General features: G+C 41.2%; 1 protein-coding gene across 8 annotated transcripts in view; it reads left to right on the top strand.

Moving 5' to 3' along the window:
• pcm1 (pericentriolar material 1) overlaps nt 1-12070 on the top strand; it is a 263929-nt gene extending 251859 nt beyond the window's left edge. For 5 of the 8 annotated variants that reach the window (XM_038791084.1, XM_038791082.1, XM_038791087.1 and 2 more), the window contains 3 exons: nt 4842-4937; nt 8887-9010; nt 9919-12070. In XM_038791084.1, the coding sequence (XP_038647012.1) occupies nt 4842-4937; nt 8887-9010; nt 9919-9944 (246 nt within the window). In that variant the 3' untranslated portion in view covers nt 9945-12070. The remainder of the gene's footprint in view (nt 1-4841; nt 4938-8886; nt 9011-9918) is intronic. The other 3 variants (XM_038791089.1, XM_038791083.1, XM_038791090.1) reach the window with 1 other exon arrangement.
• Nucleotides 12071-12367: the final 297 nt, after the last annotated feature.

The raw sequence follows: 12367 nt of genomic DNA, 5'->3' as shown, positions 1-12367 counted from the left end.
AGACTGCTGTGATGATGGATTGTGGGGGCGAAACCCACACAAACAAGGGGAAAATGTGAATACTCCACACAGTGACCCAGAGCCGGGATCAAACTGGGACCTTGGCACCGTGAGGCAGCAGTGCTAACCACTGTGCCACCATGCTGCCCCTAGGCTGTGAGAAACATGCCGGTTTTCAGTGAGAACCTGATACCTTACTATTGTTTTCAGAAAATTCCACCCCGGTTCCAAATGAACTCAGAATGCTTCTGCTCTCCACAGCTCTTTTAGCCCTGTAATTACTTTCACGTTGTAAAACTTCAATTACAGTGCAGGCAAAGTTTAAAATTCAACTTAACCTATAGACATGCAGGCACCTTTGTTTAAGATGAAGCTAAACTGAAGTTTTAATCTTTTATTAACATACAAGTACAGAAACAGAAATTAAGCTTAAACTGATGCCTTATTTCTTCTCCCTATCCTAACATTAAATGCAACTTTTTCCCAAGTCTTTTATGTAGAAAATTTAATGGTTCTGCAATGCAAAGTCATGCAAATTTATACAAAGGATTTCCTTTGGTAGTAAGGAAATTATGTTCCATTTATGTATGTAAGTTGAAACTTGGAGCTTTTTGTTTCTTTTAATGTTGATGGGAGCTGATATTAAACACTGCATGATGTGTTGTAATATCTCTTTTGGAAGTTGTACTCCACACAATGACGAATAGTGTTTATGGTAGCATAGTGGTTAGCACAATTGCTTCACAGCTCCAGGGTTCCAGGTTCGATTCCCGGCTTGGGTCACTGTCTGTGCGGAGTCTGCACGTTCTCCCCGTGTGTGCGTGGGTTTCCTCCGGGTGCTCCGGTTTCCTCCCACAGTCCAAAGATGTGCAGGTTAGGTGGATTGGCCATGCTAAATTGCCCTTAGTGTCCAAAATTGCCCTTAGTGTTGGGGTGGGTTATGGGGATAGGGTGGGGGTGTGGGCTTGGGTAGGGTGCTCTTTCCAAGAACTGGTGCAGACTCGATGGGTCGAATGGCCTCCTGCACTGTAAATTCTATATATATATATCTCAGGCGCTGCAGCAATTCAAGAAGACAGCTCACCGCAACCTTCTGAAGAGCAACTAGGGGTGGGCACATCCGATAAACAATTATTTTTAAAAGTATTGTTTGTTTCACAGAGGGGAAGCTACCTGGATGTACCCTTTGTTCCAGAAGGCAATCGCCCCTTACATTAGTTTCATCTGATTTGGTAAATGGTCAGAGACAGAAGGTTGCGACTGCGAGACAGGCAGCAAGAGTTGGAGAAGATGGGACTGAAGTAGCCTCGCCCTTCAATTGAGCAACAAGATCGAGGTTCTTGCAACTTGCATTGACAATAGGGAGGGCTATAGTGTGGATGAGCAAACTAATCATGGTGAAGGAAGTTATTAAATTGGGAAGATTTAAAAGAAATGTTGTGGCAGTAGGGGACTGTATAGTCAGGAGGAGACTTTGCAGCCAAGAGCGAGAATCTAGAAGGCTATGTTGTGTCTCTGGTGCCAGGATTTGGGATATTCCATCAGGGCTAGAAAAGTACCGCAATGGGAGGGCAGTGGCCCATGTAGGTACCAACGCCAAAGGTAGAACGAGGAAAGAGGTTTTGCTGAGGGAGTATGGGGAGCTTGACACTAAAAAGCAGAACCTTCGATTTCCCTGCTATAAAAGAAGGATAAGGACCCCGTGAAATGTGGGTCGTATAGGCCCATATCCCTATTGAATGTAGATGCCAAGATATTGGCAAAAGTGCTGGCGGCAAGGTTGGGGGGAGTCTCCTGAAGGTGATGGGAAAGGATCAGACTGGGTTCATGAAGGGAAGGCTGCTATTTTCGAGTGTGAGAAGGTTGGTAAATGTGATCATGTCGTCCGCGAAGGAGGTGGTGGTGGCACTGGATGCGGAGAAGGCGTTTGATCGGGTTGAGTGGGGTTATTTGATTGCTGTCTTAAAAGATTTGGAACCGGCCAAGGTTCACAACATGGGAGCCGATGTTGAGTGTTTGCACTAATAATATGAATTTGGGGTACTTTGCTTTGCACTGGGGTACTAGGCAGGGATGTCCTATGTCCACCCCCTGTTTGCATTGGCTATAGAGCCTTTGGCCATGGCGCTCAGGAGCTCAGGATTGTGGAAGGGGAATGTGAGGGGGGTGTGGAGCATAGGGTATCCTTATATGCTAATGATTTGCTACTGTACATCTCCGATCCGAGCACGTTGTTGGGGAATATAATACGGCTGCTCCAAAGATTCGGGTCGTTCTCGGGGTATACATTGAACCTAGGCAAGAACGAGTATTTTACGGTGTCCCAGCCGAGAGTGGGGGTGGCGGTGGTGGAGTTGCCATTTTATATGACAAAAACCCACTTTAGGTACTTGGGGGTGCAGGTATCATGGGGTTTGGGGTGGGCACAGAATGTATAATTTTACTAATTTGATGGGACGTGTGAAGGCCGATTTGGCAAGGTGGAACAACCTCCCTCTGTCATTGGCGGGCTGGGTGCAGGCAGGTAAAATGAATGTGTTACCACTATTTTAGTTCCTATTTTTCTAATGAAATCTTTCTTCAAGGGGGTGGACAAATTGGCCACCTCGTTTATTGGTGGGTGGGAGAAGGTTGCCAGTGTTAGGAGGGTGGTTTTGCAGGGAGGGCGACAGGCGGGAGGGGGGCTAGGCCTCCCAATCCTACTGTGCTATTACTGGGCTGCGAATGAGGAGATGGTGTGGGGAGCTGGTTCAGGGAGGGGGCGTAGTCCCGATGGGTTAAGGTGGAGGGAGGGCTTGTGTAGATGGTTGGGGTTGAGGGCGCCGGCAACTGCTCCGCTCCCGATGGCTTTGGGCAGGTATTTGGTGAGTCTTGTGGTGGCTTTGATGGTCTGGAGACAGTTTAGACAACACTTTAAGATGGGGGCGGGGTGGGGGGATGCTGATTAGGGGAAATCATGGGTTAGAGCTGAGGAGGATGGATGCAAGGTTTCTGAGATGGGATGAGAGGGGGATTAAGGAAATGTTTCTTGGGGGACAATTTGCGAGCTTAGAGGAGTTGGGAGAGAAGGAAGGGTTGGCGCAGAAGGAAGGGTTTAGGTACCTGCAGGTTCGAGATTTTGCAAGGAAGGCTTTCTCGACCTTCCCGATTACGCCAGCATCCTCGCTGTTGGAGGCGGTACTGTCGGCGGGGGGGTTGGTGAAGGGGCTGGTATTGGTGATTTATGGGAGGATTCTGGAAGAGGATAGGGTGTCCATGGAGGAGGTTATGGTGAAATGGGACGAAGAGCTGGGGGAGGGCGATGGAAGAGAGTCTGTGGTGTGAGATGCTGCCAAGGGTGAACGCCTCAACCTCGTGCGTGAGATTGGGGATGATGCAATTGAAGGTCGTGTCTGGGGCGCACCTCACAAAATCAATAATGAATCAGCTGTTTGAGGAGGTGGAGGATGTTTATGAGCAGTGTGGGAGGGGCCCCTCAAACCATGTTATATGTGAGGGCTTTACCATTGGGAAAGATTCAACCTGAGCCGGGCTATAGTCAGTGAATCATATAGCTCGCAAAGTGGCGAAGGAATCATGCAGAGGAAGATTGAGTAAATTAAAGGGAAATTACAAAGCAATGCATCAATATAACAATAAAGGTAATCCAAATAAAAAATGAAATGAAATAAGGGACAGTGGTTGCAAAATGTGCACCATCAGATCGGGCCAGAGTTTATAAAAACAATACAAAGAAATAAGCCTGCAGCATTCGCAATTAAACAGATGAATTATTAGCTCAATAGCAATTTATATATATGATCAGATGTACCTTTATGACAAGAGGATTTAAGTATTGGGGTAAAGATGTCTTAGTGCAATTATTAAGAGCCTTGGTGAGACCACACCTGAGTATTGTGTGCAGTTTTGGCCTCCTTACCTGAAGAATGATATACTTGGAAGCAGTGCAACGAAGGTTCACCAGACTGATGGAGGGATTTTCCAATGAAGAAAGATTAACTGGACTTGGCTTTATTTCTCTGGAGTTCAGAAGAACAGGTGATCTCATTCAATTCTACAAAATGACAGTGGCACATAGGTTAGCACTACTGCCTCAGTGCCATGGACCCGGGTTTGATAACGACCTTGGGTGACAATCTGTGGAGTTTGCACAATCTTCCCATGTCATCATGGGTTTCATCCGGGTGCACTGGTTTCCTTCCACAGTCCACAGGTTAGATGGATTGGCCATGCTAAATTGCCCTTGGTGTCTAAAGGGTTAGGCAGGGTCATGAGATATGGTACTCTTTCAGAGGGTTGGTGCAGACTCAACCGAATGGCTACTGTAGGGATTCTACGAATATTCTTAGTGCTTGAGAGGATGTTTCCATTGGCTGTGGTGAGGGGGGAAAAGACGGGTTAGAATCAGGGAACAGAGTATCAGAATAAGGTACAGGCCATTTACGACTGACATGAATAGCGATTTCTTCATTGAGAGGGTGGTGAATCTTTGGAATTCTCTTCCCCAGCGGGCTGTGGAGGCTCAATCGCTGAATCTGTTAAATACTGAGGTTGATTCATTTCTACATAGTAAAATCATCAGGGAATATAGGGTAGTGCAGGAAAATGGCGCTGAATTAGAAGGTCAGCCATGGTCTCGTTGAATGGCAGAGCAGACTCCAGGCTAAATGTCCTGCTCCTATTTCTTGTTATGTTTCCACTGGTCCAGTTAAATTACTAATTAGTGTGAAATTGTTCACACTATTTCAATGTTCACGAATTCACTTTCTCATTAATTTGTGTCCAATTATATGTACCATTTTAACTAAAAACTTTGTAACACATTTCCCGACTCCCTTTAGCAGGAAGCTGGATCTGGCAATCTCAGCCAAAAGTCCGATGAAGATGACTTTGTTAAAGTGGACAATCTACCCCCAAGTCTCTCGGTCCTTTCTGAGGTAATCCCTGTGATAAGATTGCATAGTGTTACTTAGTATTTACAGCACGGAAATGGGTTGATTCAGCTCAACAGCTCCTAGCTGCTGTTTATGCTCAACATGAACCTTCTTGCACCCTCTTCCTCTAACCCAATCAACATATTGTAAGGATCTTCCTGTTCAACCTGGTTTCCCTTGTGTATTCCCTTTTATTTTCTGTTATTTACTGTTATAACTTTTGTGCCTGGACAGTTGCTGGAATTTATGCCTTTCAGAGGGATTCCACTTTAATTTTAAAACAAGGGGGTGGGACACCCTCCCATACAATGTGCTGTTTAGTCTGGCCGAATAATGACTCGTCTGGATGGACTTGGCTCGCTGCCTGTCAGCTACTTTAAATTTCCGGGACTTGACTACCTCTCGATGTTGATTGGTGTGGACTGTTCCAGAATATTCTCGGGAGTTAATTTTGCTTTGGACCAAGAAGCTGGGGAACCACAGGTTGGAATGCTCTCCTATCTGATGACATGTGAATAAAGACCTTTCTCTCTGCGCAGTCTGTGAGACTGTTGGCAAGTAGTCAGCTTCATTTTGATTAAGCAGCTGGAAGGCCAGAGCTCTGAATTTTCTTATCTAATGGATTCTTTCTGAAGATCCACGACAAGAACTTTTCTCTCTACAACCAGATTGACCTGTAAGGGGATCCAGTCCAGCAGGCAGACGAGTGTTTTAAAGAACCCTTTTTAAAATCTCACGTGGGGTGCTCTGTTCTTATCGTGGAAGGGTTGTTCGACATTCTGGGGAAGCTGGCAACACGGTGGTTTGGAACTGTTTTATTTTGGGTTGACAGCTCAGGTGAATAAAAGTGAAAGTGACTCCCCAGAGGATGTTTTACAGCCTGAGCGTTCTGATTGAATGTTCCAGCGTGTTGATTGAATATTGCAGCCAGAAGATCAAAACCATCTGGTAGTTTCAGAGCTCCACATCCTGGGAGGTAGCTGGCTACAACGACCTCGATACCCATAACAAGGACACTTGTCTCTCTTTCTTCTATTTTAATCTCTATCATTTCTCCTTCCCTGTGTGTGTGTGCATGTGCCTGTCTGTCTTGTGTGTGTTTGGGTAGAGGGTGGGACAATAATGGGGGGGGGTTAAAGCTTATGTTTTATGACGACCATCCCAAGTCTTATCTCTATTGATGTTACCAATAAACAGTTCTTTTGTGTTTCACTTAAAAATCTGGTACCTCTAAGTCATTGGAGCAGTGATGGGTCAAAGATCTCAGAAACTACTTACAAATTATTGGTTGATTCACTTATGTTGGAACTCCGTGGCCTGTTGGGTCTGGAATTGAACGCACATTAGCCCAGGGTGCCGTAACAATATCCTTCTATTCCTTTTTGCCTTGTGTTTATCTAGGCTATCCCTAAATGCACTATACTCAACTACTCCTTCTCATAGTGAACATACATTCTAATTGCTCTGAATAAATATGTTTTTTCTAAATTCCCCATATTGGACTTATTAGTTAAAAGCAAATTACTGCGGATGCTGGAATCTGAAACGAAAGAGAAAATGCTGGAAAATCTCAGCAAGTCTGGCAGCATCGTTTTTTTTCTTTTCCTTAAATGCTAGAAAATCTCAGCAGGTCTGGCAGCATCGTTTTTTTTCCCTTAAATGCTGGAAAACCTCAGCAAGTCTGGCAGCATTTTTTTTTCTTTAAATGATGCTGCCAGACTTGCTGAGATTTTCCAGCATTTTCTCTTGGATTTATTAGTGTTTCTGTTTCTGTATATTCTGTTTATGGCCTAATCTGATCTCTGCTGCAAGTGGAAACATCTGTACACAAACCATTTCAAATCCTTCCATAATATTGAACATCTCTAGTTCAGTTCCCTCAGTCTTTCTTTCTGGAGAAAAGATCCCCTGCCTGTTTAATCTTTCCTGATAGGTGTAACCTCACTGCTCTGTTATCATTTGAGTAACTCTTCCTTGCACTTTCTCCAGTACCTCTGGATAATTTTTATAATGCAAATCAGACTGTTCACAGTCGTCCATGTGTAGTCTCACACCAAGGTTCCACAGAAGTTTAACATTTTCTCTTTTTTTCAGTTATGTCACTAGATATGAACCTTAGCATTTTGTTTGCTATTTTTATGGCCTTTTTAATCTTGTTACTACTTTTAATGATTTACGTGTTTGTACTTCTAATTCCTTCTGATCCTCAACCCAATTTGAACACTTATTTTCAATGAATATGAGGCCTTTTTATTCTTTCTACCAAAATGTACCATAAGAACTAGGAGCAGGAGTAGGCCATCTGGCCCCTCGAGCCTGCTCCACCATTCAATGAGATCATGGCTGATCTTTTGTGGACTCAGCTCCACTTTCCGACCCGAACACCATAACCCTTAATCCCTTTATTCTTCAAAGAACTATCTATCTTTACCTTATAAACATTTAATGAAGGAGCCTCAACTGCTTCACTGGGCAAAGAATGCCATAGATTCACAACCCTTTGGGTGAAGAAGTTCCTCCTAAACTCAGTCCTAAATCCACATCCCCTTATTTTGAGGCTATGCCCCCTAGTTCTGCTTTCACCCGCCAGTGGAAACAACCTGCCCACATCTATCCTATCTATTCCCTTCATAATTTTATATGTTTCTATAAGATCCCCCCTCATCCTGCTAAATTCCAACGAGTACAGTCCCAGTCTACTCAACCTCTCCTCGTAATCCAACCCCTTCAGCTCTGGGATTAACCTAGTGAATCTCCTCTGCACACCCTCCAGTGCAAGTACGTCCTTTCTCAAGTAAGGAGATCAAAACTGAACACAATACTCCAGGTGTGGCCTCACTAACACCTTATACAATTGCAGCATAACCTCCCTAGTCTTAAACTCCATCCCTCTAGCAATGAAGGACAAAATTCCATTTGCCTTCTTAATCACCTGTTGCACCTGTAAACCAACTTTCTGTGACTCATGCACTAGCACACCCAGGTCTCTCTGCACAGCGGCATGCTTTAATATTTTATCATTTAAATAATAATCCCATTTGCTGTTATTCCTACCAAAATGGATAACCTCACATTTGTCAACATTGTATTCCATCTGCCAGACCCTAGCCCATTCATTTAACCTATCCAAATCCCTCTGCAGACTTCCAGTATCCTCTGCACTTTTCGCTTTACCACTCATCTTAATGTCATCTGCAAACTTGGACACATTGCCCTTGGTCCCCAACTCCAAAGCATCTATGTAAATTGCACCTTATCTCCTGCACTGGTAATGTCCTCAAGAAATTCCACTAAATTAGTTAGGCACGACCTGCCCTTTATGAACCCATGCTGCGTCTGCCCAATGGGACAATTTCTATCCAGATGCCTCGCTATTTCTTCCTTGATGATAGATTCCAGCATCTTCCCTACTACCGAAGTTAAGCTCACTGGCCTATAATTACCCATTCTCTGCCTACCTCCTTTTTTAAACAGTGGTGTCACGTTTGCTAATTTCCAATCCACCGGGACCACCCCAGAGTCTAGTGAATTTTGGTAAATTATCACTAGTGCATTTGCAATTTCCCTAGCCATCTCTTTCAGCACTCTGGGATGTATTCCATCAGGGCCAGGAGACTTGTCTACCTTTAGCCCCATTAGCTTTCCCATCACTACTTCCTTAGTGATAACAATCCTCTCGAGGTCCTCACTTGTCATAGCCTCATTTCTATCAGTCACTGGCATGACTTCACATTTATCTATATTAAAACTAATTTGTTATGACATGTCCATTCTATTAGTGTTATTAATGCTGTCTTGCATTTTAGTACAGTCCTATATTAACTACATCTCAAATTTGGAGGTGTCCATAAATTTAGAACTTGAACTTCTGAAGTCTGAGATGACTGAACAAAAATATTAATGGGCAGTAATTCAAAGGCATACTCATTCATTTTTGTTCAAATATTCACAGGAGGAATTAATGAGGAGAATCTCTGAAGAAGAGCAGAATAACAACTTGGCTTGTGTTCTGTTGAATGCAGATGAGGATGGAGTACAGGAGCTTGCAGGCAAATCAGAAACTCTAAAAGAACCAGGTAAGAGATGTATTACTGATACTTTGCAGTATCCTGCCAACCTTTACCTTTGTTGTGTTCTGGACAATAGTGGATTAAATATAGATGCCTCAACAGTTTACAAAACTGTTTAATCTGTCACCTAATTTCTGACATGCAACAGTCTAAATATGCTGTAGGGAGCAGCAATTACAAAAAAATGACAATAGAAATGTATGGAAGAGTAACATTTATGTTAAACAGAGGCTAGAAGGTGATCCTTCATGTAAATCCTGTGTGTTTTATTATCTTAGTTAATTATATTTAAACACTTAGAAAATAAGTAGTCTTCTTTCAGTTTCTTTGATCTGTTTTTAGTATGTTGGAAGATTTTCACAACTGCTCAATATCCTTGTCTAGAGAAGAATCTCAGAACTGAAAACAATGCTCAAGAAAAAAGTGTAGAAATTTAGAGGGGAGTCGAGGTGTAATACTTCATGCTCAGAATACTCCCTCATTTTACTGTTGGTAAAATGTTATAAAACTTTCTTCTTCCATTTTTTAACATCTATTTACCCTGAATTTGGCAGTTATTTCCTGTTATAGTAGCTTCAACTTCAGTGTTATCAAATCGGAAGAATAGGTCGTCATTGGCCCTCTGCTGTTCACTGGTGCTGCCATTTGGATCAGCTTATGAGCTGATTGGGAGCTATCATTTGCCAGAAGAACACTCCTCCAGCTAGGTAATGCTGTGTTATGCAGTGTTATTAATGTAGAAGCATTTTGTGGTTTGAAATGAAGGGGGTTTGTGTTGGGGGAAAAAGAACATCAGCAATTCTTGTGACTGAACTAGATAATGTTAAATTTGACAGGTATTTAACTCATAATTATCATACAAGTCTTGTTTGTTTGTATGTTATTATTAATAATCTTTTTCCCCTTTACTTTAGAAAATGGTGGAGCCCGAAGTGCATGAATGAATATTTATTGACCTTCATCACTGTCTTGTTCTGTTTGAATAAGTTAATTAAATTTATGGTTGAAAATGTTTTCTTGAAATTAGCCTTTTGCTAGAATTGTTGCCCCTTTATATAGATTGGTTAAGTCTGACCAGTATTTATTGGTCCACAGAGTATAAGCTGCAATACATCATAGTACTTTTAATACCTTGGTTTCTGAATAGTCTATGGCCTGAATTTTCATTTTTTACTGACAAAATAACATATATAACCCTGTTTTATAATAAAAATAAATCCACTTTTCTAATGAATGGCTCTAGTCCCAACACTACTATATTTTGTCATTCAGAAGGTAGTGATCTATTTGATAAACTTCCCTCATCAGAACATTTTATCTACATTGGGTAATTCCATCTGGTTTAAAGTAGTACTATATCAACTATCAACCTATTTACGGAGAGATTTATTGTGCTTGTTTGATGTGAAGCATTTTTTGTGACTGCAATGTATGCAAGTAGATACTGGTTAACCATATGCAAATTGTAAGAACCTACTGCTGTCATCTAACTCCAAGCCAGTCTCATTAGTAAATATATGGTAACTTCAATATATTTACTATATTTTGGCATTGATAATGGCATTCCAGATTAGATGGATATACATCCAATGTATTTAAATTGTTCCAACTGACTTGTGATGCCATCTCGTCAGTGGAGCCTCTTCTAATCTACTAAATGCACCTGTAGATCTGAAATATGTTATTGAAAGTTGAATATATAGTGAATTTGCCCTACTTTTGTTAATATGGCAAATCATTTGCAAATTAGAAAGACACACAGCATACATGCATTGCATGTAAAAAGAGTTGGAATTGGTCTGACACTGAATTACTGATCTCAAATCTGTTGTTTGTTCCCTGCTTTCATATTCTGGTATAGAATTGAATTATGTACAAACACAATATAAGATTGGTATTTTAAAGAACTAAGGATAGAGATTTGCCATTCCAGTAGTGTCATCTGCTTAAAATTTACTTCTGTAAAGCTGCTTACTATTTTTATATCAATACTAAATAAATCAGATTCACTGGTTGCCACTCAGCTGAATTTAAGCTAGCAAATGAGCTGTGACGATTAACATCAAACTTTACTGTCAAAAGCAAGATCTGAATTAGTTCCACAGTTTGAGGTGCTGTTGCAATGGAAAGCTCAATGTTGTGGTTAGTTTAAGAGCTGAACATTACTTTGTGCAATTTTAAACAGATTTGAACCATTGCATGCATGCAAGTTTCACATGATTTTCATAAGCCCAAGTGGTATACATATAACAATTTATATGTTTGCATCTCTATACCATTGCAGTAATATGTTTAAAAAAAGGATGAAACAGATGCTTTTCCATACCTTGGTTTAAAAAAAAGCTTACGCCTTGATGACAGTTACTCACTCATACAAAGATCCACTTTGCCTGTCTTGAAGATTTTGTAACAAATTTTCAATTTATTTCAGCCTAAAACAGTGTGCGCATAAAATTACCAATCAGGTGTGTGATGTATCTTGAATGTGATCTAAATTAATTGAACTATGCTCTTTGATACATTAAGCAACAACATGTAACTGAAAATATTACAAATGACTCAAACAGCATTTAATCCTTCATTCATGGTAACCATCATTAAATCCTTTAATTGTTTTCGAAGTTGCTGACTAGAGTGACTGTCTCTAACAACATGTTGGTTGAAGCATGCTACAGTACAAAGGGCGGAGTTGATTTACTGACTGCAGAAAAAGGCTTTTTGTGAAATTGGATACAGATTTGCCTTCGACACTATTTAGAATAGGTGTGCTATTTTAGCTAGTGGCAGCAGAAATACGTTTTTATAGAATTATACATACTAGGTTCTCTTTCAGTGCATTGCATATTTGCAACTCGAGCATTACTATGATTTGTGCATTTAATTTAAAGTTGAACTTTTTGACAGGCATGTTTCTGTGTTGTGTGGTCAATCCTTAATCTGCATTTTTTAACTTTTGATTTTACAATGTTTACTATGCAATTTCAAAATAAAGTTACACTCTTTGTGTTCGTCATTACTGTTATGAGATAATGATAAAGACGATTACTCATACATTATTGTACACCAGACTGTCTTGACTTTACTTTGTGCCATGTGAATCTTTTCGTAAGCTCAATACTTTGGTCATAATATGAAAAGTGTCACTACACTGTGACTCCCTGTAAAGAGGAGCAAACAATTCCAGACTTCTTAATCATCATCATTCCCTTTCCTTTGGGCAGTTAGGATGAGCAGTAAATGTTAGACTTGTCCCTGATGCTCACATCCCAAGAGACGATTCCTGTTGAAAAGTATCCATGGAAAATCTTGAGTAAGGACATGTTTGGACAAGATTGTGAAGCAAACCAGGGTAAAATAGACTCC

This window comes from Scyliorhinus canicula, chromosome 3, assembly GCF_902713615.1.
Source record: "Scyliorhinus canicula chromosome 3, sScyCan1.1, whole genome shotgun sequence".
In the NCBI taxonomy this organism is placed as follows: Eukaryota; Metazoa; Chordata; class Chondrichthyes; order Carcharhiniformes; family Scyliorhinidae; genus Scyliorhinus; species Scyliorhinus canicula.
Note: the sequence above shows the minus strand (reverse complement) of the source record. Positions and strands in the feature narration are given on the sequence as shown.